Genomic DNA, 26,699 nt, shown 5'->3' on the forward strand with positions numbered 1-26,699 from the left:
AGAAAAATGGGCTCCAATCAGGGTGTAGCAGCCAATGGGAAAGAGTGAGATCCTACAGCAGATTCTACATTCAACTTCCTTCATTTCAACACAAACTTTTATGGAAAATATGCTATATCCAAAAAACCATACTAGATGTTGTAAGACTTATGGAATGTCCTCTCTTGGGGAGGAAAGAGATTGGTAGACAAGTAATTAAAACTCAAAGCAAAAAAAGTAGAGTTGATAGGCATTTGGATGTGAAAACAAGGGACAATTAAAAATTGCCATGAATATAAGAATTATTCCTATCTTTCCAAGTATGAGAGCATTTATTACCAATACCCCATTACTTAATAAGAAAACTTATAAAGTTTGTGTGATTTTAAAGAAAATTTGTTTTTCTCCTATGCTATTGAGTTATTATAGATATTAAAACTTCCTTTTAAAAATTATTACTGTATCTAATGGTAATCCTTTTGTCACTTGATCCTTAAACAGTCATATTTGGTAGGTATTATTAGCCCTGTTTTCCAGATGAAATTGAAACTCAGAGGCATTAAATAAGAATGTAGGAAATTGACTTCAAATAGAATTAAACTCTCCTTTCCTCATTTGAAATGAATTCTTTAGGGAACTACAGGCAGAATGTTATTTAAGTATACACCTTCTTTTGTTTTTTTTTATTGGGAAATGAAATGCTGGCACTTAATTTGAATGGACTCACAGGCCCCCGGATTCAGTAACTTATATTTAACCCAGGAGACTCATTTTCTTTTTTGTCAAAGTGACCCAGCAATTGGTTTAGGTGCTAGGGGACATAATAACTCTTTCAATCCAATAGGGTACAATAGATTCTGTAATGCTGATGAGAACAGTGCAGCACTCTAAAGCTGTATCTACATGGCAACGCTAAAATGGTTAAAAAGTGAAAAGTGTACTAGTAGTTGTTTGCAGCCCTCAAATTCCATTTCAGTGTTGGGAAATCCAAAGACTGATGTTATTTTGTATGTTTCATTTGTTTTCTAAAACTAGGGTAATCAGTCATCTTCAGGCAGTCAAACCAGTTTGATGGCTACCCCTCCCATTTCCCCCATCAGAAACTGACTTCAGACCTTAGTGCTCTTTGGTTGATGGTTAGAGCTGGACCAACAGGTGTGGCAGTGAAAAAAAAAAAAAAAGAAAGAAAGAAACTCCAGAGAGAGATTTTGTAAATAGAATTAAAGGCCGTGTAAACATCGTAATTGTACTTTCTCTACTTTCCATGGCACACTAGGAATCCGACAGAAAGATATCACAGTAGACTACTCACAGTCCACAAAATAGAGGTTTTTGCAGGAGAGTGGAGAGGGTATCTGGCTGCTTATGCATTTGTCCAAAAAAATCTTCTGGCCAAAAGTTTTGATTCAAATAGCTCACATGTAGGAACCCTGAAGGATTTTCAGTGATAAAAAGGTGACCAAGATGTAAGCGAGAACTCATTTTATTACAAAGCAATTCAGAATAATTCTCTGTTGACACAGGAGCTGGTGTGTGCTAGAGGAATGTGTAGGATGATGGGAGTGTTGTATTAGGCAGGATGGAATTCAGTAGTCTTCCTAGAAGCCACGTGAACTTGGCTTAGCCTTCTCTCTTTTCACTACCTACAAAAAAAAAAAAAAAAAAAAAGGGGCAGAAGTGAAGTAGGCGGCAGTGGGAACTGAGCAGGCAAAGTGGGAGTTTATATCAGTTTGTTGTGTTTATTTTTAGATTCTTTTTGATATATTTTAACAAATACTAGTACTTTTTTGTGATCTGGAAGAATCGTATCTGAAATTCTGATTCTGAGAAAATAAATTGTTTCGATTCATGGATTCTTAATAGTCTGAGTGAGCAAAGAAGAAACCATTGTCAGAATTACTCCTTTTGGTCCATTCTTGGAATTTGTGACTGAATCAAAGATTATATGGATGCCCCAAACACTAACCAGACTAGCTGGCAAATAGAACAGTAAATAGCTTAATTGATCAGAAAAGCTTTTATATTTTTTCAAAAATTAAAAATACAGTCATTTAATAACATATACTTTAATTATTATAGTACTGTCTTAGATTTATTAAGCACTAATGGTTTTTGGGTGCCATGCTAAGTATTTTATCTGTAATCCTTACCAAGGATACTATTATTATAGTCGTTTTATAGATGAGGAAACTGAAACCTCAATAATTCGTTCAATAATTTCTCAAAAGCACATACCCATTAAGTCATAGAAGTAGAATCTAAGCCAGATATGTTAGGTGTCAAAGCCTATGCTCTTAACTAGTACACAATTTTATGATGTTTATAATAGCAAAACATTGGAAACAACTTGAATTTAAACCAGAAAAGGTTTGTTAAATTATGGTCTAGTCAATAATGTAATAAATAAAGTTATTAAGGTCATGTTTCAAAGACTATTTAGTGACATGGGAAATATTAATGATGTATTTCTAAGTGAAAAAAAAAAGCTACAAGCAGTATGTTTAGCATAATCTTCATTTTGTAATGCACATTTATTTAGTGGGAATATGTACATACACCAAATGTTAGAGATGGAATCTCTGGGTATTGCAATTACGTGTATATACATTTTTTCATTTTTGAACTTTTCTACATTTTCCAAACTTTCTACAATTAACATTTATTATTTTTCTAATTATCTAAGACCCTTCAATGTTATTTAAAGTAGAAAAGATAAATATAATAAGATTGATAATGAATACATCGTCATCAGTTTTTTGACAGATAATAGAAATTTTGTGAAGAAGGAAAAGTGGGGAGAATTGAACATATGAATGTAGCTATAAAACAAGTGCAGTTTCTTTCACAGGTACAGCCAGCAGTACAGATATGTGTCAAAGTTTTCCATTAACCGATATCTTATTAACCAGCATCATGAGTAAGCACAGTCACATCCTGATCATTTTCCTCCTTCTTGAGTCACTTTCCTCCTTTGGCTACTGTAACGCCCCACTTCTATTTTCCATCTATGTCATTGGTCTCCCCTTTCTCAGTCTCCTTTGCTAGTTCTTTTCTCTTCTCCTCACCTCCCTTTACATTCTAAAGAGCCCCAGATTGAGCTTCAAGTCTCGTCTTTATCATCTACCATAGAGGAAAAACAAAATTAAAATAAATTCAGGAGCCAAGTCAGTAACAAGGAAGCGAGGCAACTTCTTGATTTCACAATTCCCCCAGCCCAACTCCAGTCATCTCCATCTCAATCAATAGAATATCCACCAACTGCTCAAGTCAAAAATCTAGAAGCCATCTTTCATTCCTCTCTTCTCTTTGTCTTTACCTTTTCACATCCAATACATTAGCAAATCCTGTTGGTTCTATTTTCAAAATATCTCTTGAATCTTTTTCTTTCCCTTTCAGCCTCCATTTTCTGTAAGCTATTTAAGTGTTCTTCTAAATGGTCTCTCTGCTTTCATTCTTGCCTGGTCACCGTCTGTTCTTCACACACAGCCAGTTGTACTAATCTTTGGATTTGGAACCAAACTCAGAGGATAAGGCTCTGGTCTTCTTTCATCCTATTGAAAAGGTAAAATTTACCTAGCTTGTCTGAATTATTAGAATTTAGAATTATTAATACTAAGAAAAATTGAATTTGCTTTGATTTCCTAGTGGTCAACTATTTGGGAACCTCAAGAAAAAAAACCAGCAAATTTATTTGCTTACTTTTCTGCTCACTTTGTACACCAACACCTGGTTAAAAATAGTTGAGGGAGAGTTGAAAAAAAGATAAATTATATTTTATTCTTAATTCTCATCCATCTGTAAAGAATAAAACAGAAAGACTGAAATAAATGTGTATTATAGTCTGGAGGTGGCTTAGCAAACTTGTTTCCACTTAAGTTAGTCTTAACTAATTTTTCCAGAATGTCAATTCAGTAGTGTTTTTTACTTTTTCTTTTTCTATTTTTTTTTTTTATGCCTTCTAAGCATCTACGATTATGACTCACAGAACTAGAACTAGATCAGTACTGCCATGTGTTACTTTCTATATTAGATTTTTCTCAAGCCGTTGAAATGACATAAGCAAAATACATTTTTTTCTTTTCTGTGTATGTGTGTGTGTGTGTGTGTGTGTGCGTGCGTGCGTGCGTGCGTGTTTGTATGTGTGTTTGTATGTGAGTGAGGGAGGGAGAGAGAGATGTGGGCGTGTGGATATCCAGGCAGGTGAAAGTGCATGAATATCTGCATGTGTGTGCATGTGTGAAAATTTCTTGAGCATCCGGTTGTTTTCAGGTGTTTAAAGATGTGTGTTTGCTAAAGTATGAGTGCAAACCAGCATGTGACTATAAAGTGTCCTTTGCATTTCTGAATGTCCAGATGAATGTGAGTGTTTCATATATCTTGACATTGGTCTGGTCCTGATCTGAAAGAAGCTTAAACACAAAGTTAAAATGTCTAACAATCTTCCATTAAAATAAATTGGATTTAGCAGAGGAATAAAGACTTTCTAATTTTACTATACAACAGAAAATAATTTTCCCCAGCTATTTCTTTCGTAGTTGCTGATCATAGAACTTCCAGTAATCTCACTTAGATCCTGGAAATTAGAGTACATTTTCCTAATGGTAATTTCTTGTTTACCACATTTTACTTTAGAAATAAATCATTTTAATTTGACACTATTTCTGTGTTGCCTTTAACATGAAAGCCAGCAACTGTCTTGTTTTCTTTTTATTATACAGAACTCTCAGTTCTTCTCTCATCTAATTTAGAAAACAGCTTTTGGAATAGAAATATATAGTTCAGATTGTCCAGGTTTAGGAACACTCTAGGTTGTTTCCAATAATCTCAATGAGTGATACTAAAATCTTTATACAAGTTACTTTAATTAACATCAACCTTGTTATTATATATATGCCATCAAAGGAGTATTATGAAATCATGTAAAAATAAATTAGTTCAGTGGTTAAAAACCTTGGCTCCACATCTAGGATCACCTGGGAGCTGTAAAAAATACTGATGCCTGGGTCCTACTAAAGATTCTGATTTAATTGGCCTGGGCATGGGGATTTATAAAAGCTTCCAAGTGATTCTAAAGCGTGGCCAAGTTAAGGCCCACAGAATTAGAGAATTACAGCTCCAAGATGTCATTTTCTATATTTGAGGCTAGCTGCATGTATGATAAAGCTAGCACTATATTTTCCTATTTTCTTCTCTGTGTATGTGTGTGCGTGCGCGCGTGTGATTTAAAACAATACAGATTTATTATCTTATAGTTTTGAAGTCAGAAGTCCAAAATAGGTTTCACTGGGCTAACCTCAAAGTATTGGCAGGGTTGTATTTCTTCTGGCGAGGAGGTGAGAAACTGTTTTGTTACCTTTTCCAGCTTCTAGAGGCTTTCTGAACTCCCTGGCCTATGGCCTCTTCCTGTATCTTCAAAGCCATCAGTGTATCACATTCAGTTCTCTCACTGACTAGCCTTTCTGCCTCTCTCACTTATAAGGACCCTTGTGATTACACTGGACCCACCTATGTAATCCAGGTTAATATCCCATGTTAAGATATTGACTTAATCATCTGCAAAGTCCTTTTTCTATGTGAGATAATTTATTTACAGATACCAGGGATTGGGATGTGGATATCTTTGGGGCCAGGGACGGGGGTATTCTGCTGCATACGACAAGCTCCACGGTCTGTAGTCATTTTCCTCTTTTAATGTTACACACTTTCCTTGATGATCTTTCTAGTGGATGACACCACATTTCTATCTCCAACTCCAGCTGTGACTATTCATTGAACATTTCCCTTTTGATGTCCCACAGGCCCCGGAACCCATGCTATTTCTCACCACTAAGTCTTTGCACTTTGCTGTCTTGGTTTGAACACCTTTTTCTCCTTTTCTTGAGTCATACTTTTTTTTGTCCTTCAAGACTCAGGGCATCCCCTTCTCCAGGAAACTTCTTTTTCCTTTTCTTTTAATTGAGATATAATTAACATATAACTTTGTATAAGTTTAAGGTATACAACCAATTGATTTGATGTATTCATACATTACAATAAGATTGTAGCATTTAGCTAACGCCTGTACCATGTCACATAATTATCATTTTTTTTGTAGTGAGAACAATTAATATCTAGTCTCCTGGCAATTTCAAAGTTTATAATACAGTACTGTTGACTACATTACTATGCTGTATGTTAGATCTCCAGGTCTTATTTATCTACTAGTTGCAAGTTTGTACTCATAAACATCTCCCCAATTCTTCCACCCCTTGCCCCCCAGCTTCTACATTATAGAAATCATCTTTCTCTGTCAATTTAGATTACTAACAAACAATTCAAAGTTCGAACCCCAGAAAGTGAGGGCTAGAAAATGTAGTTTTTTTTCTGTCTGTTTCAAGTCAATTTCCTGGTGTCTCATTTCTTATGTGAACTCCCACTTCTATCTTGATGACTGAAATGATAACTTACCACTTTCAGGGGACACATTGACTTCTCAGAGACCGCACATGGATAAGCAATTCACAATTTAGCTGACAATGCCAACAGTCATTCTAGGGATATGCACTTATATAGATTGCAAAGGTGGGATGGGGTGATGGTACATTTCATTAAAGTCTCATGAACAATTACCATCATAAGAGAACACTGTAAATGGGCTGTTCACACACTAAAGAACAAAATAGAGATGGGAAAACAGAAAAGATGAATGAACCAATCTACTCTGTCCAAGTCAACTACATGAAATACTGCATTAATATTTTATGTCTTGGGTAACAAACTTGCTAAAAGTAAAGTTACCTTTTTCAAAGTCTCTACCCTTTGTGTGACATAAACAAGAAAAAAATTTAAAAGTGTCCAAAATATAATTGGGTAAGGATCATTTTTAACTTATACATATTGAACAGTCACATGAACTTTTAAACTTTTGCGTTTCCAACTGTAAGAGTAGGCAATGTCTTTTCCTCTTAAATTCTAATTATTTCCAGAGTCTAATGTCCAATAAAAATGTTATTCATAAAGGTTACTAACCCTTGAAGTTTTATTCAACATTAGTAAAATTTAATGAATAGTAAAAAAAATGTTTGACTTTCTAACAAGGAGGGTGCTGCAAGCCAGGGCCACGAATTTCCAGCCTATAAATTAGGCTAAATAACAATCTGAAGAAAACTCCACATTCAGGAATATACATTGAGGTGCATAGCATATCATGTAAGTTTAATCATTTAATCCATATCCCAGCAAAATGTTAAGAAGTTACGATTGGGTGGATTAGGTGTTCTTTCTAGTAGAAAAAAAATCTCATTCTACTTTTGTTATCAAAATGTTCTTTTCTTTGTTATAGATAAAGGTTTGTAGATGAATAATCTCAATTTCACTATGAAAGTACATTCACTTTGCTTGAGTTCCTCTGAGTTATGCACAAGTCTTCCTGTTCAGATCCAGCGTTTTGGTTTTTTTTCCCTAATATATGCTAAAGACAAGTAAAATTATGAAAGCCTTTTAGTCCTTAATTTTGTCAAGATGGTGATGTCAGAGAGATACAAATTAGAGTCATAGAAAACTTGAGCCTGGCTTTACAGGAGGCTTCCTTTTCCTCTTTTTCCCCCCCTTACTTTTTGTATAGTAGTTGAGTGTATGATAGAGCTATACAAGTAAGGCAGTCCTATAAATGCACCTGCTGATAGTTCATATGAAGACTTTTTATTAGAAAACTTCCATTATAGTACCAAGAAATATCAACAAATTTTAACAAATGGTATAAGTGTTTTCCATTTTAAGATCACTATATATACCAAGAACTTACTTCCTCTGATTGTAGTATAGACTCAAGTAATGGTTTTGGGGCAAGAAAAATTGAAATTAACTTTATAGAGTGTTAATGCAATTCAAATGGTATGTTTTGAGAACCTACAATGTTCAAAGTATTGTGCCATGAAGGAGCTTGATAGTTGATAGTGCACCCTGAAGCATTTTCACAGTTCTATTTTTTACATCTAAACAATAACACACAGCTATCATATTTTAACTGTGGCTTGGCTAGAAGTAAAATTTCCCTTCTACCTTCCTTGTTTCCTTCTGCAGTGAACCTCCAATTTTTGCCAACAATTTTACTGTAACCAGGGGCAAAGTAAAGCAGAATGTTGAATAATTCTGAAAAATTGTAAAATGTAGTTGACAATATTTGGGAAGTATTTGTATAATTGTTTTATGTCCCTTGTGTTTCACCAGAACAGTGTTAACAGTAAGTTTGCAAATCCAGGACAAAAACCTTAGCCCTAGATCATTTATACTGAATGATTGTGACTATACTGTTTTTAGGGCATTTTCACTATCATCATCAGCTCCTTTGTAATATAGGACATTTATTTATTTAACAAACACTTAACTAGTAGTTATGAGCTAGATATAGTAATATACTCATGGTCAGATTTGCTCAAATCTGAAGAAGCAAAAATGCTATTAGAATCTTTTCGTTGTTTAATGCCTCCATCCCTCCCTCCCCATAGATGTGTTGAACGTCAAATGAAAGTTGTCTCTCTCCTGCAGGCACATTACAGTCCCTCTTATTCCAAACTTAATCATGTAATCATGTGAAATATAAACCTGGGGTGTTTATTTTTTCAGGGATTTTTAGGAATGGGAAGCCACTGATGTTGCCTCCTAGCCTGGCAATGCATGAGTCACCAATTCAGATCATGAGAAAAACCTGCCTCATCTTTTGAGTCTTTAAACACATTTAAGGAAAACAAATCTTTAACAAACATTTGCAACCACATGAGATTTGGTGCAGCTGAATTCATTTTAGTATTTTAAAGATGTAACACTTTCTACAGAAGGCACTCTTGTATTTGTCTTTTTTCAGGTTGCCTCTCTCCTCCCAAATTTCCATGTGATAAGTTAAAATTCAGTTTGCTTTTCAAGTCCATCTCAAATAACCTTCTCTAGGAAACTTTTCCATCTCTCAATGCAATACACAGTTTTTTCTTCTAACTTCTTCACAGTACTTCCTAACTTGCTTGATCCCACTTTTTGTTTCACTTTCATTTCAGGGAACTACGAGTACTTTAAATATTATTATTATTTTTTTCCAATTTACGAAGTGCTTTTATTTTACAGATAAAAAAAAATATGAGTTTAAGTGACTTGTCCAACGTCCCATTTAACTAAAATGAAACAAACATTTTTTTAAAGGTTTATAACTTCAAATATTATTATTTTTTTTTTCCAATTTACGAAGTGCTTTTATTTTACAGAAAAAAAAAATATGAGTTTAAGTGACTTGTCCAACGTCCCATTTAACTAAAATGAAACAAACATTTTTTTAAAGGTTTATAACTTCAAATAGTACCATAAGAAATGAAAAACCACTTCCCTCTATTTGGTTTTTACTAATGCTTCAGGAAGAATGTTTTACGGTTAATTGTGGGAGTGGAAGGGAAGGACACAGATTATGATGATATGTGCTGGTTTAAATCCTAATTTACCTTTTAAATTAACCTGAGAATGAGGCGAACCTAATTTTTACAATGGGAAATTATGAGAGGGAAAAAACCCTTCAGAGATCTCTAGGCAAAATGAACCCCGCCTCCACGCAGTTTGGAGCAGCTGTTTCAGGAATCCTCCCTTCCTTAGAATGTGGGAGAGGTTTGGTGGGGCGGCAGCTGCAAAGCAAGGAATCTTTCCCATTCCTCGTGGACACAAGCCCCTGCCCACCCCCTTTTAAATGGTAGCAGCTGCCGCGGCATCCCAGTGGAAATCGCTTTCCAAGTCCGCCGAACGCGGCGGGCGGGCAGCAGCTGACAGCAGTCGTCGGCGAGGGCTCTGCTCCCCTTAGACAAGGACAGCAGCCTCGCTGGCTCCAGCGCTGCCACCTCTCTAGCTCGTAGCGGTCTCTCAGGTGTCCTCCAAGTGCAAGAAAACACCTTGGTAATATGGGGCGGATTCCCTCGGCGCCCAGAAACCCTACAGTAACAGCAGGAGCGTCAGAATCACCAATTCATCACTTGCCAAACCACCTTCCAGGTCGGGGGGGTGGGAGGCAGGGGAACAGTTGGCTCCTGGAAGGAAAGATCTTTCCTCGCCGGGACACGACCACACCTGGTGCTACTTGAGCAGCGCGCTCACTTGGGTCCCGCCCTCATCCGCGGGTCTGCCAGCAAGTAGGCGCTCAGCGCCCCCGCCCCCAGACCCCCTAGGCCGCCCGCGCGCCCCCACCTCACTGCGTTGTTGCCTCCGCCTTCGCTCGCGCACGCGCACGCCGCGCCCGGCAGTCCTCGGCGCTGTCATGGCGGCGGGGAGCAGCTTCAGTGGGTACAGGGGCAGCTGCGCGAGCCGTGCCAGTAGCATCCTCACCACCTCCAGCAGACTTAGTCGCGGCGTCCGTAGAGTCAGCGGCGGCTGTTTTTGCAAAGGCTGAGCGCAGGGGTGGGGCAGACTAGGAAGCCATGGAGTTCTGTGCAGCCTCGGACTCCCGGGGAGCGGACTAGGGAAACTTGGAGGCTGCGACCAGGTGCACTGACCTCTTTCTCTCTTTCCTCCTCTCTTCGCCGTCTCCGCCGGGTATACCCTCCCTTCTGACCACAACACACCTGCCCTCTCCCCGTTGAACCTCAGGTGCCTGAGAGGTGCTCCACTCCTCCTCCTGACCCTAGCTTGAGAATAATCACCGCCCACTTCCCCCGCCTTTTCCTGCCCTGGATCTCCGCCGCCACCTCCTTCTCGCTGCTCCCTGGCGGGAGGTGAGGACGAATCCGGAATATCTGGGTGAGGAGTAACTTTCTACCTCTATAAGGTAGCTCGAGGACCCCCTCCTTTTCTCTTACCCCTCCTTTCCCAGCTACAGTTTCTCTTTCCGTGCACCTGTGAGGAGAGGTTACCCTGCGCCTAAACCTGCGAGAGTGGGGGAGGAGTGAACCTGCTCTGGGGCCTCTTGAACCCACCTTCACTCAGAACCCAGCTCCTTGAGCCGGGGAGAAGCGAGTGGCTGGCTGGTAGTGGGGCCTTATTAGTAACTTGTTGGACATTAACTATTCCCCTCTCCCCCCTCAGAACACCCTGAAACAAAACCTAGCTTATTTAACATTTACCTAATCTTCCAATAGGGTTTGGCGTTGTTGTCAGCCTCGGGGAGAGAGATTGGACAAATATTCAAGAGGAGGAGGGCGACGCCAAGGACTTTCCACTTCAACTGCTTTTGGGGGTTCTCCACAACTTGAGAGAGTGACCTTTTTCGTTTTGCGTTGCGTGTGCTTAATACTAGTGCAGCGATTGCTGTCCCACAGTGACTTACAGTTTCCTGTGAACTAGCAATGGCTAGTGAAGACAATAATGTCCTTTCCCCGCCACCAACAGGTGATGACGGGGGAGGTGAAGGGAAAGGAGAAGAAACCTCTGTTGAAGAGGGTGCATTGTCACTGAAACCAGGACTCCCCATCAGGGGCATCAGAATGAAATTTGCCGTGTTGACGGGGTTGGTTGAAGTTGGAGAAGTATCCAATAGGGATATTGTAGAAACTGTCTTTAACCTGGTAAGTAGATATCTATTTTATAAGCATATATTCTTAATGAGTTGAGGAACAAGACCTTAAAGAGGAAGCCATGTGGTTTACTCAGTCTGGCCATGGCTTTTTCCATGGGTAGAAACACAAAATTCTACTGATCTAAATGAAACAGTTTTTTGTATTTTTCAGTGGGGAATTATGTAAACTAAGATGGTCTAGCTTTTGTGAAAGTGAACAGATCACTTTTGTGCTAAGAAAATAATTGCCGCTATGGAAATATGTTGAGTTCAGTGGAGGAGTTTTCTATAATTTTTTTCCTTGGAATGTATATGTTTTCATTTCTCTTTGACATTTTAAATAAGTTCTTGTGTGAACATTTTTGGGACTTGAGAAATAATGTAAATGGGGGCCTTACCCACTCTCTTGAGGCTGCCTAAGTTATAGTTTGTTCTAAGTTTTGAACACAAAAGTTTTGTCCATAGGACTGATGAAAGATTAATTTGCTGTAAAGTTAGTATTTATTTTAAATTTTGACTAGTTTTATTTTTAGTCATAACTAGCATATGTTAAATTTTGAAATGAATTTAGGATTATATCTTCTGAAAATTGGATGACAATTTGAAAAGAGGATTGTGGCATATATAATCTTTATTTCTTTTGTAAATTCATGTCCAGCAGTAATGCATAGTTGATCATTTAAAGTTACTGGTTATACTACTATGAGCTGTGAATATTATTTTTATTTATTTGTTTTATTATTTTTTTGTTTGAATGTTATTTTTAAAAGATGAATATTCAATACTTTCCTTTTTCCCTATTCCATTCTTATAAATGGTTATCATTTCTAATGGGAACTCTATAGATTTCTTTATTCCAACCTCAGTTGCCCATCAACCTTTAAAAAGTAAATTTGGCCTTAAAAATACTTTCCCCTCTTTCACCTACTCAGCTGTGTTAGCAGATAACATAATGGAACAGACAGTGAGTGCAGTAGTAATAATTATTTACTATCTTTCCCTGTTGCCTCTTTTTCAAGGTTAGGCTCATTTTATTCCAGGCAGTTAATTATTTCCTTCACTACACGTTTACTAATAGTCTGGTCACCTGTGATACAACTTCTAGAATGAGAAAGTGGCTAGATGAGTAATTCACTTTCTTTGGGAATATGAAAACTTTGAATATTGTATTTCTCTACCAGTTTGTTGTGTTAGGAGCTCATATATGAATACCTACAGACACGTTCACATGTATATTTTTAAACTATACATTATGGAAATGTTAAAACATACAGAAAAATAGAATAGAATAAAGAACCCTGGTATCCATCATCCAGCTTCAACAATTATCAGCATTTTGGGGATCTTGTGTGTCCCGGGACTTTAAAAATTTGTGAGCCTCAAGGAAGTAAATGGTAAGTTGATGTATCCTTTTACCTCAGAATAGACTTGAAAACTTTCCTTTCTGATTTTCTTTTTCTAAACCTTATGTACCTTGGATGTTAAACAAATCTTCAGTAGTGATAGAGTCCGCAATTAGTTGTTTGTGCGTGAAATACAACATTCCTCTGGCAGGAGGATTGAAACTCTGTTCTTTAGAATGTCCTGTGTGGCAGTTTCATTTGCATTTTATCATTAGGGAAAATCCAAATTCTTTAGTAATTGTTTGCTTGTGTGCTGCCCAGAATGTAGTCCTGGTAGAGGTTTTAAGGTTATTGGATAAGTCCTTCATAGATACACGTTTGCAAGATAATAGTTCAGGAAGAAGGAGGGGAAAAATCTGCTCAGTTACACCTCCTTATCACTGTCATTCTCTTCTTATGTAGAGCACAGAAAGTTGCTGAGAGGGTTATATTAGTTCCTCTCTTTTCATCCTCCCTTAGGATACTTTTTACATTCCTTCATGGATACCTAGGGTCTTGGCCAGTCTTTTGGGAGCTGAAATATTGGGAATCTGGTAAACTAGTCCATGTCAATGTTAGTACAATTGCAACCAAATATTTCCTAATTGATAGTTGTCTGCCCTAGCCTTTAATCTACTCAAGGAAATGCATTAAGTAATAAACAATTTTTAAAAAGTTACTGCTACTTAGTGTTTTACATAAGTTTTAAAATTCTTTCAACAACTCTTTAATACGTATACAGGCATACCTCATGTTATTCTGCTTTGCTTTATTGTGCTTCACAGGTGTTGCCTTTTAACAAATCAAAGGCAAGATCCTCTACCTGCAAAAAGATTACGACCCACTTTATTGTGATACTTGCTTTATTGTGGTGGTCTGGAACTCACATGTCTCCTAGGTATACTTGTATCTCATTTTATAGATAAGGAAACTGTGACACTGATAGGTAAATAGATTGTCTACAATTTGATGATTCTGAGAATGGCAACCTTTCCAGGACTGTATCTGCCTCTTGAGTTGGTATAGAATTGTTTGCTCCCCTAAGCAGATATTTATAGTTTATGTATAGCTTTCCCCAATGTAAGGACACAACAATCATTGATCCTGTTAAATATTAATTGTGAAATCTCCAGCAGTACATTTTATTTCTTATTTAACATTCAAATAGCTTTGAAAAAACTGCTTTAAAAAGACCTTAAAAATGAAAGAAATGGTCCTTCAGTCAGTTTTTTCACTCAGAATGTGGTTGCAGAAAGTTGATCATTAACTTTTTTTAGTAAGTACATTGGATTAAAATTTCTAAAATTGTGAAAAATAGGATACAGGCAAACGAATATGTAACATGACTAATGAAATGTGACAGATAAGCCCTTTGAACCTTTTATGTCACTTAACTAGTATATTACAAATATTACTGAATTTCCTATATGTGCTCCTCTTTTATCCTGTCTTTACTGGATTTTTCATTAGTAAATTCAAAGTGTTATTTATAGCTATCACAACTTTTTCCCATTTTTCAGACATTTTATTAAAATAGATTATGTTTTGCTGATTTCATGTTAGCTACTTTAAACAATAAAGTCAGTACTGTTAAATAACCTCCCATTGTCCAGAATTGTCCAAATTAGTGGTAAAGCTATATAACTCCAGAGGTTGTTTTTACAAAGTTCTGCCTACCAACTTTGCTAATATAGCTTGACCTTACTGTTATAAATTCCATTGAAATTGACCACCTTTCTTGTAATGTGTTGTGTAAATCTTTTTTATAGATAAGTTTTGAATAATAGTACACATTTTTAAGGTCTTCAAGAGTGTCAAACTTTTGGTCCACTTTTATATTTTTCTAGTAGCAATTTAAATCCATTTGATTTTGTCTTCATCTGTATGCTGAAATTATTTGTCAATCCTTCGGACCCTGAATAATTAATGTATTGGCATGTTTTCAGGAGCATGATTCTGAGTTTAAGGCTTCCATCAGGTATTTAAAGGTACTCAATGCTATTTAATTCAAGAATACTGTTTCCCATGGTCTGGTGGCAAATACATGTTTTCATGAAAATTTTTTTTGTTGTTTATAATATTTTAATTAAAATGTTGAAGCTTAAAAGATGGAATATAATTTTTTCATTACAGTAGTCCTCCCTTATCCACAGTCTGGCTTTCTGCAATTTCAGTATCTGCAGTCAGTTATGGTCCGAAAAGGATGGAAAATTCTGGAAATAAACAATACATAAGTTTTAACCTCCTCTCCCACTGTTAGTCACTTAAGTAGGTGTCTCAGTAATTAGTCACAGTATTGCAATACTTGTGTATTTTATTTTACTTAATAATGGCCTCAGAGTGCAAAAGTAGTTTAAAAAAAGTAGTATAGGGAAAAAATAGCATATGCAGGGTTTGGTACTGTCCTTGTTTCAGCCATCCAACCGGGGGTCTTGGGACATATTCTCCATAGATATGCGGGAACTACTGTACTCATTATATAGGATTTGCTGTAGTGCTGCTAAATATTAATGATGCAACATCTTAATTCCTGTAGGAGTTGAACACATGACACAAAGGCTCCGTTTGTATTGACTGTGCAAAGAGTGTACTTGTAGACTTAAAGGAACAGCGGCTATTCCATTCTAGCTGATTGTTGTCTACAGTAACATGGGCTCAATGGTGTAATAGCTTTTGATTTCTCAGGAAATCTAGATCTTAAAAAATAACATTTTAAAATGTCAAAATATTAAAAGTATTGTATGTGACATAAAATCACAGGTAGTTTTCAAGATTTTATATGAAGCTTAATTAAAAAGATAACCATTGAACATGTTTTTATTGTGATGTGTGTATCTAGAATTATTCTTAATACCTACCGTCATAAGTTTAAAGATTAAGAGTAATCCATTCTAGAAATATACTTGTTAATGGACTTCCCCACATACCAGTTCGTACTTCATTTTACAAGCAGTAAAATACTTGAACTGGTTTTAAACACAGTAAAAAAATATTTAGAAGTTCATTTATATGGAAGTCCAAAGGTAAGGCAAGACTTACAGTAACAGTAATATTAAAGACCACTTTCCGTTTCTGTTCTTCTTTTTATGATGTCAGCTTCAGTCTGTTGCTGTTCCTGTCATGGTTGTAGGATGGCTGCCCGTGGCAGTTGGGGCCATATGTATTTCTGTTCATATCTCTTGGAGAGAGAGCCTTGCTGTTCCAATACTCCAAACAAGAGTCCTGACTGGACCGCTGAACCAGTGACTGCCATTGAAATGTGCTGATTGTCTTAAGCAAACCAGGGCCAACTGCTAAACCTGAGTTGGTTTTCTCCGAAGTACATGAGCTGTATGGGGAGAGGTGGATATAGAAAAAAAATCTGAGTAGGACATTGAAAGGTCGGATGGATGCTGGCTAGGCAATCAATGATGTCCATTATTTTGTTAAAGATGCTTGTGTAAAGAGGAAAAAAATATTCATTATCTCAACGCTCTCTTGTGATCTTAAACAAGTTATTTTTAGCTTCTTAGTGTCTTAGTTTTCCCATCTGTATAATGGGGGTAAGTACATCGTAGTGAGGATTAAATGAGTAAATACTTGTAAAGCACATAAAATAGTGTGTGACACATTAATTGCTATTATAACTATTTTTTGTTTGTAATTTTAGATAGTCATTGTATTCAACCTTATACATTTTTTAAAATTTCTACATAGCTATTATTAGTATAGGTTCTGCAATATACTGTGTATTTCTTGGAATATATTTAACCTCCATTGTGATTTTTACAAGTGACTAGTTTTTAAACACTTTTATTGAGGTGTAATTTATGACCATGATATTCATTTGTTTTAAATGTACAATTCAGTGATTTTTAGTAAGTTTACAGAGTTCTGCAAGCTTTACCACAATCTAATTTTAGAATATTTACATCTTGTGTTCAAGATGTTATAGTTTTCCATCTTAAATTTAGGCCTATGATCCATTTTAAGTTAATTTTTGTATGCTGTGAGAGAATGGTAAGTTAGGAGTCTAAATTCATTATTCTGTATGTGGATATCCAATTGTCTCACTGTTTGCTGAAAAGGATATTCTTTTTCATTGGATTGCCTTGGCACCATTGTCAAAAATCAGTTGACCATAAGTGTAAAGATTTATCTGGACTCTTAATTCTTTTCTGTTTATCTACATGTCTATTCTTATACCACTATCAAACTGTCTCGATTACTGTAGCTTTGTAGTAAGTGTTGAAATAGGAATATATATTCTTTGTTCTTTTTCAATATTGTTTTGGCTATTCTTGGTCTTTTGCATTTCCATATGAGTTATAGGATCAGCTTGTCATTTTCTGTAAAAAAGCAGGCTGGGATTTTGATGGGGAGGTGTTGAATCTCTAGATCACAGTGGAGGAATATTGAGTTATTCAGTCCATGAATATGGTGGAGTGTCTTTCCATTTATTTAAATCTTCCTTAATGTCTTTCATTAATGTTTTATAGTTTTCAGTGTATGAGGAGATAAATTATTTTTGAATAAAGTTTTTTTTGTTTTTTTTCTTTTTGCTATTAAAATGCTTCTATGGTATCTTTCTCCATTGAAATTTGTAGAAGAGGAATAAATGTTTCAAAGTAAATGAACATTTATATAGATCATGAGTAGATATTGGTAGATTGTTCATTAATGTTGATAATTAAAAGAAGTTCGGGTGAATTGGTGAATTTAAAAAACCTTATAGTTCCTTAGAAGTAATAGAATTAAAAAAAAAACAGTAATAGAATTGATCACTTAGGCCCCTTCAGGTATACAGCCTTGTTTCCATTTTAATTGGTTCATTTTAAACTGAAAAATCATTTGGGAGTTGAAAAATCAGAGGTTTTTTTTGTTTGTTTGTGAATTAATAGAAAAGGAAACTAAAGCTTTTTTCCTCATACTGACCTAGCTGAACTAATCTAGTATATTAAATTTTTGTATTATAAAGTATCTTTTTCACATATATTGTCTTTAAAATATTTTTAATGGTTTTTGTGTACTTGAAAGAAAAATGGTCAGAATGGAATTGTTTTGTAGTAGTTACTTAGATAATAAATTTTTAAATTTATCTTTGTACCTCTAGATCTTTTCATAGTGCTTGGTACTTCAAAAGTATTTCTTAAATGTAAATGTCTTAATATTTTCATCAAATGAATTTCAATGATTAATAAGCCTGGTGCTGTTTAACTTCTTTGCAAAAGATATGTTGTTAAAACCTTAATACGTATTTTTTTAAAAATTATTTTCTATTTCTTATGAAGATACTTGTTAGGCAGTTTGCATTTTTCATTGTACAATTTTAGTTACCTCAGTATCTGTTTTACCCCTAAGACGAGCAATTTAACTTATTTTCAAAATAGTCCTCTATAATTTAAAAGACTTAAATTAGTTATTTTAAAATAGCTATTTCCTTTTACTCAAATATATTTTAGCTCTCATGTAATGAGATATACACTTGGAAACCTACTTGTGTGTAGATTTCTAGTGAGTCTGGTTTACAAGCTGTTGGGACAAAATATGAAGTAAAAAGCAAAAAACAAAAATAACACAATATAAAAAAGGCCTTTAAGAGTACACGAATTCTTTCTAATTGGCTAAATTTCTAGAAAACTCCTGGTTTTAGATTTTTAAAGACATATTCATTTATTTGTGTATCTCTTTTTTTTTGATTCCTCAAAGATTTAATTGGATTTGATGGGCTTTGTGAAGTAGAGAATTTCTTGTTGCTGGAGGGATTAGGAGGTTGCATATTGGGGATATTGTAGAGTGAGGAGGAAATTGGACATCAAATGACTTTTTTTTTCCCCAAATGACTTCTAAGGTTATGTAATTATCTGATGTTCATGCTCTAAGTTTTGTCTCTATTTCACCTGAATCTTTGCATATATTTCTCAAGAGTTCTTTTAACTGGACTTGTCTCATCGATCTCTTAGTAATTTATGTTCTGTAATACTTGTAGTTTTAGAGCTAGGTGAGGGGCTGGATTTACTTTACATTCTTACAGAAAGATGAAAAACAGATGAGGTCTCGATTAGTTACGACTTGTTAGGGGTAAATCTATTACTTGAGAACTGAAAAAGATTTTTTCCTTGCCTAATAAGATATTTTTTCACTGAATGACTTCATAGGCGTGGAATTTTTATTTATAAACTATAGTACAGTCATGTGCTACATTACGTTTTGGTCAATAACAGACTGCATATATGATGGTTGTCCCATAAAATTCCTATGGCCCATCAATGTCATAGCTGTCTTAAAGTTGTAGCACAACTCATTACACAAATACTATTGTTACAGTTGCCTGCCATGTTCAGTACAGTAACATGCTGTGCAGGTTTTAGACTAGGAGCTGTAGGGAAACAGGGTTTGTCACCAAAATATGTCTCTGGGATATGTCTCATAAGGATTCTTTGAGGCTGGTTAATTTTAAGAAATAGACATGGGAGAAGCTCTGAAAATCTTTGAGATATTTACTTTTGTAAGGGAAATCTTCATTTTTAAGGGCGTCTGTACCAGGAAGAGGCGGATGACCTTATTTCTAGTAACTCTTATCAGTGCAGAAGACTTGAGACTTTAAGAAAACTTAAATCTAGGTAACAACCTTACCTACCTTTACCGTTCTTTTTATGGTCACCTCCCACAACTGATTCTCTCCTCCCAACATCTTTTGTCTTCAGGTGAAATTGATAAGGTGGTGCCTTCAGCCATTTTGGTGAGTTACTCAGTTTTCCTGGGTCTCTCTCATGTATACAGCAGGTATACATGTTATTAAATTTTTGTTTGTTTTTCTCCTGTTAATTTGTCTTTTATTATTAGGGATGTCTCACCCAAGAACACAGAAGGATAGAGGGAAAATTATTTTTTCTTCCCTACAGAGCATTAGACTATACCATATACCCTAGGTGTATAGTAGGCTATACCATCTACGTTTGAGTAGGTACACTCATAATGTTTGCACAATGACAAAAATCTCCTAATGGCACATTTCTCAAAATGCACCCCATCATTAAGTGGTGCATGACTGTAAATCTCTTAAAGCTATGGGAGTTTTAAATAATTAGGCCTCTGATTAGGAGTTTAGATTGTCTTGTTTCTAGTGAAAACACTTTTCTCATAAGGTAATACAGATATATCATCTTAAACCCTACGTGTGGTACCTAGCTGAATCCAATCTTTATGATCTTTTGGGCTTCAATATTTTGAATAAAAATAATCATTATATCTCAGAGCTTATAAATACATGCATATATAAAATATTTTAACTCAAAGCATTTCTTAAAAATTGTTGATTTAATGTTAATACATTAAAAAAAAATGATCCTGATAGTAATATAGTAGTTAATCACTTTCAAACAGAATGTCAGCATTTTTTTTTTAGAGATGCACCAATTTAAAGAGGCTCAATAGTATCTAAAATAGGGAAAAATATTATTAAAGAAAATTATGTAAATATTATGAAATGATTAACATCATCACCTCATTTTTTTTAGATCATAATTGCTGTGAAATTAATAAACATCAGACACAAAATCTAAAGCATTTCAAAATAATTTTCCTTTTGTAGGTGTCAATGGATGGGTGAGTAGAAGTGTGAGTAGGTTATTTTGTTAGTTTACTAAGACATTTGTTGGACTTATGGTTCTTAATTTATTTTCAGGCTTTTTTGGGGGAGTCGGTTTTTGTGTTCAGTAATGGTGAGATTTATGGCTTTTGAGGTAGGGGAAGATATATTGATAATTGGTATGCTTTTGAGTTGAAGTTAATTCATTATTTTGAGTTATAATAGATACTAACAATACCTAAAATAATAAATTTATTGTGTGCCAGATTCTATTTCATGTGTATATTAACCCAATTTAATTCTTACGATTCTTGCAATTACTAGATAGGTATAGGTGCTTTTGCCAAAATGCCTTTGGTTCTGCACAGAATAACAGGGCTAAAAATAACAGCTGGAGCAGGTAGGGAATAGGATTGGAGTGGGCCATTCAAAACCTGTGGAACTTTGTAACCAGAATACTAACAAAACCAGTAATAACCCTAATGAAAATACTAGCAAGGTTAAATCTGTACTGGTATTTTCATGTTAGCATCACAGTCACCTTTGTGGCACTAACTCTGAAGCTTATGCGTACTCTTTGAGATGTAGACCTGGTTTCCTTAGCTTCTGATAGACAGTATTTTTATATCAGTACTAAAAATCTGATCCAAGGTGAAGCTTTTTTCATTACTTCATTGTAATACCTTTGCAGTTTCTTCATTTGTACTTGCAAATTGTCAGATACCTAACATAGTGGAGAAAGCTGAATGGTTCTTGCAGTTGTTAAGCCAGGCACTGTTTGCATTAAAGGAAAGCAGTTCTATAAATACTCAGGTTTTTCTTAAGATCTTTATATATTGCCAAGGATTTTTCTTTAATTCTGTTGGAAGAAATTACATATGAACCAATGTGATTTCCACACTGTTCCTACCTATTCTCCTCTTTAACAATTCTGTAGGAGGTAATTCAAGGCAAAGACATGTTATAGTAGAACAGCCTACTATTGTAATATTCACTTTATAAATGGTGAAACTGAGACTTAGAGAGAATAAGTAACTTGCTCAAGTCACTGAGCAAGTAATATTGCTGAGTTTAAACTCAGGGAATATGTAGCCTGAGCTCTTAACCACTAAGGCATATATGGTTTATAATTGCAAATGTGAAATATAGTTGACCCTTGAACAACAAGGGAGTTAGGGGTGCCAACCCCACAGAGCAGGTGAAAATCCATATATAACTCTTGACTCCTCAAAAACTTAACTACTGATATTCTACTGTTGTCCTCAAAGCCTTACTGATAACATTTTATACGTTATGTGTATTATTATTATTATTATTATTATTATTAAGCCTGCAGCACCCTATATTCCCAGGCGGTCTCCCATTTAAGTACTAACCAGGCCTGACCCTTCTTAGCTTCCGAGATCAGATGAGATCAAATGAGATCGAGAGCGTTCAGGGTAATATGGCCGTAGACTATGTCATATGTATTATATACTGTATTCTTTCAATAACATAAGCTAGAGAAAAGAAAATGTTAAAATCATAAGGAAGAGAAAATATATTTAAGGTATTTATTGAAAAAAAAATCCAAATACAAGTGGACCCAGGCAGTTCAAACCCATGTTGTTCAAGGGACAGCTATAGTGGCTTAAGGCATCTTTCAGTCATGTATGTAATTGAATAGTGACTCTGGGAAGGTATCTAGATTCTTTACAGTGTGCCCAACAGTCAAGATTTGCCTTCCACTTTATATAACCTAAAATATGTATTAGGGAAGAGGAGGCTATGAATGAATGTGATATTCAAATTGGGTGGAATTAGTGACTTAATCATTATACAAAGTGCTGGAGTTTGCTTCTTTACTCATGGTTAAGGTTTAGTTGGCTTACCTTCCAAGACTGAAATGACCTTATGTATTTTTGATCCTATAAGAAAAGTGGAATTTTGATTTTTTGTGTGTGTGATTTTTATATAGTGACTACTTTCTGGTACTTTTATGTATTACTATATAGCATTTTAATAGGAAAGGATGATACTTTTATTACTCAGTTGCAGAAGAGACTATCAGATGTTGTCTTTAGTATTTGTCAAGATGTGTTAAATGGGCCTCTACTACTCAAATGACTTTCCCTTGAAGTTGATTTGCTTCCATGACGGATTTACTGAATAAAGATACTACTGAATATAGTAGATGTTAGTATGTAGTTTTCAGTTGATTGTTTTTTTCTGAAGATCAGTGGTCCAGTCCATAGTAGAATTAGTGTTTTCTAACTCTGACTTTATATAGACAAATCGAGGAGCTAGAATTTGGTCAATTAAGATGTGAGGAAGGAAACTAGTATTTTCTGAGGTCCATGTACTTTAAAATGGATTTTTCACACTAATAGTAACATTGTAAGGTTGGGATAATATACTTGTACAGTGAATTTGAAATATAATGAACATATACTAAAGTCTGCTCAATTGTTAAGTGCCACTGTAAATATGACACTTTTTAAGTGTTTTGTTAATTAAATCAAAGTTGTGGTTAGATGACTGAGAGTTTAGAAAATTTTGGGGTGTGTGTGTGTGTGTATGTATGTGTATGTATGTATGTGTATGTGTGTATGTAGCTGGTTAACAGCATGGCAGAAATGGAATTTCTTTAGCATTTGTATGTTAGAACTAGAGTAAAATACACAAATAGTTACAAATGCAGAATAATTGTAGGTTTTTAAATATAGTTGTATTTTTCTTTTTTCCTTGAATACTTGTAATTGGATAATTTTATAAGAATCTTTTAACTAGTGGAGTTTTCTAGAAATTGTATTTGTCTCATTTTGTCTTTTGTGTAATAGTAGAGTGGTGGTTTTTTTTTTTTCTCTTTAAGCATCCTATTTTCCGTTTTTTCCTTACCCCTCTCTCTCTTTCATGTCTTTGGCTGTGAATCTCACTTAAACTCTTTTATAGTCTTGAAAAAATTTACCCTTCAGATTTTTAATTTTTTAAAATGTAGAGTAGGGCTGATTCTGTCTATCTCACAGGGGTTGCTGTATATTAAAACACTAATAGACACATTGCTAGTTACCTTGTTTTTTTTTTCCTACAATTTATAAACATCTATCAAAAGCTCACTTTTTTGGAGTTTAAAGTTTGTCCTATTGTCAGTCAGTAAAAACAAATCAGTAAAAACAAATTAACATGGAAAATTTCAAACATACGCAAAAGCATGAGACAACTCTTACGCACCCATCAGCCAGCTTCAGTCGTTATCAACATTCTTTCATTCTTTATATGTCATTTTAACTAATGACATGTAGCCTCTATATGTTTGTTTTCTTTAGCTCTCTCCGATTTGTTCCTTGGAATTGTAATACTTTAAAATTACTAACTTTGGGGACAAATTTTCTAGGAACCTAAAGTCTGCTGTCAAGTTTGTATGAAATCGATGAAATAATATCTATGGTGTGTTCAATGAAGTAATTTTATGCTCAATAACAGGATCTGCTGTGTGCTTTACTGTTCTGTATTGAAAGCAGTGGTGTTTTGTATTTTTGTCTCATCAAATGATTTTGAATTTAAAATTATCTAGGGTCACCATATGTTTATATATAGGGTTTGACTGTATTTTTTTCTTTAGTATTTGAGATAGAATTCTAATCTAATTCAAGATAACATACTGATTAGGGTTTGAAACTACAGGGACCATTTTCAATAAGGGGAGTGAACCAGTTGAGTTGGCTTTTGTCCTACATGATAGAAATTTACATGTATACTCCTTTAAGTACCTTATCTATAGTAACCTTAAATATTGGTACAGTTTCTCTGGGTTTTTTTTGTTTGTTTGTTTTTCTTTTAGCTCTTGTCATTTTTGGAGTGGGGGCAAAATATTCTTAATTCCAAATTATAGTCCCAAGAGACCCTAACTAATCATTGGGAGTGTTGCATAATTTATTTGTCTGGAAATGTCAGTTCATTGGTGTGGATTAGGATAACTCTTCCTGTATAAATCTGAAGACATGAAAACTTGCTGTAGAACAAAATTTTAAGAATATTTTTGCCTAAGGCAAGTCAGATTTTGACTCTAATGAGAATGTTTTCAGCTAGCTTCTCGGCTCTCTGGCCCCACAGGGTATATTGTTAGTTGATTGGTAGTACATCCTGTTACTTTTTCTGTCCTTTAGAGGAAGGCGGAAATTTCCACAAAGATACCTTTTCTTTCCCTCTACCTATGGCAAACAGAACCATTATTAAACCCTGTCCCTTGGGCTGCCTTTTTTTTTCCTTGAAATCTGTATTTTCTTTTCAAATTGGAAGCTTTCTTGGTATTCTAGCTTAAGTAAAAAGCCTGTAAACTCTTTCTCTGCAGTCACTACAAGGTGAATAGATTTCTATGTTGTTTTTTTGAATATATTTGGTACCCTGGGTGGAGTAAAAAAATTAGCATGATGACTGGTGACTTTTAGAGATTGGTTCGGAAACAATTATCATATCATCCGCACCCTCCCCTTTATTTTAACTGTCTTACTGATAAGCAGGTCTGCCTGCATTCCATTTTTCATGTTTTACCATCCTCTGCTGGTTAAGAAGGGGGCTGAAGGTTGACCAAGTCTATAATAATTCAGGTCTATATGCATATTAGGCTTGATCTGTGTCATGAATAATGTCATAGATTAGGAATTGAAGGACCAAATCATTATTACATATTCCATTATTACAAATCATTATTACAAATTGCATTTGTAATTCCATATACATATAGTGTATAACACGCAAGTTACTTAGAAAACACTGCTTTGGAAAGAATTTTTCTCTAGTTTAATTTATATCTAATAAGTTGATGTGAAAGGTTGCATTAAGGTATTTTCTCTAGGGCTTGGAAAGAGCATAACATAATAGAGACTAAACAAATATTTGTTAAATAAATTAATGCATGCATGAATGAAAACATCTCAGGAGTATTTTTGGTAGAGAGATGGGCAGGACCATACACCTTTTTCAGGTAAGTATCTTGAATATTCAGATAACTGGTTTCTAGTTCTTGCCTCTCAGCTATTTGTAGCATTTGAGAATCCCTGCTACAAATTCAGAATAAAAAGAACCATCATCTGGGTAAGGGGCCTGGGGAAAAAATTTCTACATGCTTGCATTTTGCTCATTGCAGCATTTCATTATAAAATAATTGGGGACTTTTGCCTTGTGAAATACTTTTGTATCACCCATGTGGCAGAATTTCAGATACTTGAACTGGCTTTAAACCTAATTCTGCCACTTCCAAACTGAATGGTGACCTTATCTTAATCACTTAATCACTCTTATTCAATCTCCTTATTAGTAAATAGGGACCACAAACCTGCCTAGTTGACCTATGGCATCGTGTGAGGTTCAGATGAGATAATATAGGTAGTTAAAGCACTTCTTAAAATCTTAATTTACTTTAAGAATGAAGCAGCCCTCTTGCTGTATGCTTACTCCATAGAGAAAGCTTTCTCTTGTAAGGGCACTAATCCCATCATGGGGCCCCACCCTCATGATCTAGTCCAACCCTAATTACCTCCCAAAAGCCACACTTCCAGATACCATCATGTTGAAGGTTAGGACTTCACATAAGAATTTTGAGTCTACAGCCATGCTACACTGAATGTGCCCGATCTCATCTGATCTCGGAAGTGAAGCAGGGTCAGGCCTAGTTAGTACTTGGATGGGAGACCACCTAGGAAGACCAGGTGCTGTAGGCGTTTTTTTAATATATATATATACACACACATATATATAGTGTATAATATGTATATAAAATACATAATTATATATATAAATTACATATATAATTTATATATAGCAGCTACCCCCTTTATTCAGGACCTTGAAGTAATGGTTGTGCAGGTTTTGCCTGGGCAAAGGGTTGCTGGTGGTGGCTGAAATCCAGTCCTCCATGGGATATTAAAAGGGTTTCTTTTTTTGTATTTTATCCTTCTAAAAGGGTTGTATTTTGGCAATTTCTCAGCCCAGAGGAGATGCCTTTTTGTAATTCAGTGTACTGTATATATACTTTGATGTTAAAAGCTGGAGGATTCTTGGTTTGGCACCAATTTGCTTATTTTGCTTGCTCCATTTAGATTTAATGGCCTTGGGTTTTTTAAAGTCCCTGAGTTTGGATAAAGCCCATCTAATTAATGCAAATATATAAGCTGTCCATATGTTATGAAATAAGTTTTTCATTTTCATGAAATTTGTTTCTTAAATGATGACTATCTTTAATCATTAGAACTTGTTAATAGTGATTCTGTTTCACATTTCTTGGTGATAATTT

General features: G+C 35.2%; 1 protein-coding gene, 1 long non-coding RNA gene, 1 other non-coding gene and 1 pseudogene across 7 annotated transcripts in view; 2 read left to right on the plus strand and 2 right to left on the minus strand.

Moving 5' to 3' along the window:
* Window positions 1–1,446: 1,446 nt before the first annotated feature.
* On the minus strand, window positions 1,447–10,234 carry LOC111739123. Its single transcript, XR_002780118.1, has 2 exons — window positions 10,174–10,234; window positions 1,447–1,622 (listed from the first exon to the last, which is right to left on the minus strand). It is a non-coding gene; the product is annotated as an uncharacterized LOC111739123 (long non-coding RNA).
* Window positions 10,235–10,245: 11 nt separating this feature from the next.
* The window catches only part of LRBA (LPS responsive beige-like anchor protein), a 573,246-nt gene continuing 556,792 nt past the window's right edge, over window positions 10,246–26,699 (plus strand). For 2 of the 5 annotated variants that reach the window (XM_023530211.1, XM_023530215.1), the window contains exon 1: window positions 11,268–11,486. In XM_023530211.1, coding sequence (XP_023385979.1) covers window positions 11,268–11,486 — 219 coding nt within the window. Of the gene's footprint in view, window positions 10,469–10,572; window positions 10,751–11,060; window positions 11,487–26,699 lie in introns of those variants that run through there. The other 3 variants (XM_023530214.1, XM_023530213.1, XM_023530212.1) reach the window with 3 other exon arrangements.
* On the minus strand, window positions 21,756–21,884 carry LOC111739185 (annotated as a pseudogene).
* Window positions 26,009–26,127, plus strand: LOC111739164. Its single transcript, XR_002780156.1, has one exon. It is a non-coding gene; the product is annotated as a 5S ribosomal RNA (ribosomal RNA).

This window comes from Pteropus vampyrus, unplaced genomic scaffold (genome assembly GCF_000151845.1).
Source record: "Pteropus vampyrus isolate Shadow unplaced genomic scaffold, Pvam_2.0 Scaffold47, whole genome shotgun sequence".
Taxonomy (NCBI): Eukaryota; Metazoa; Chordata; class Mammalia; order Chiroptera; family Pteropodidae; genus Pteropus; species Pteropus vampyrus.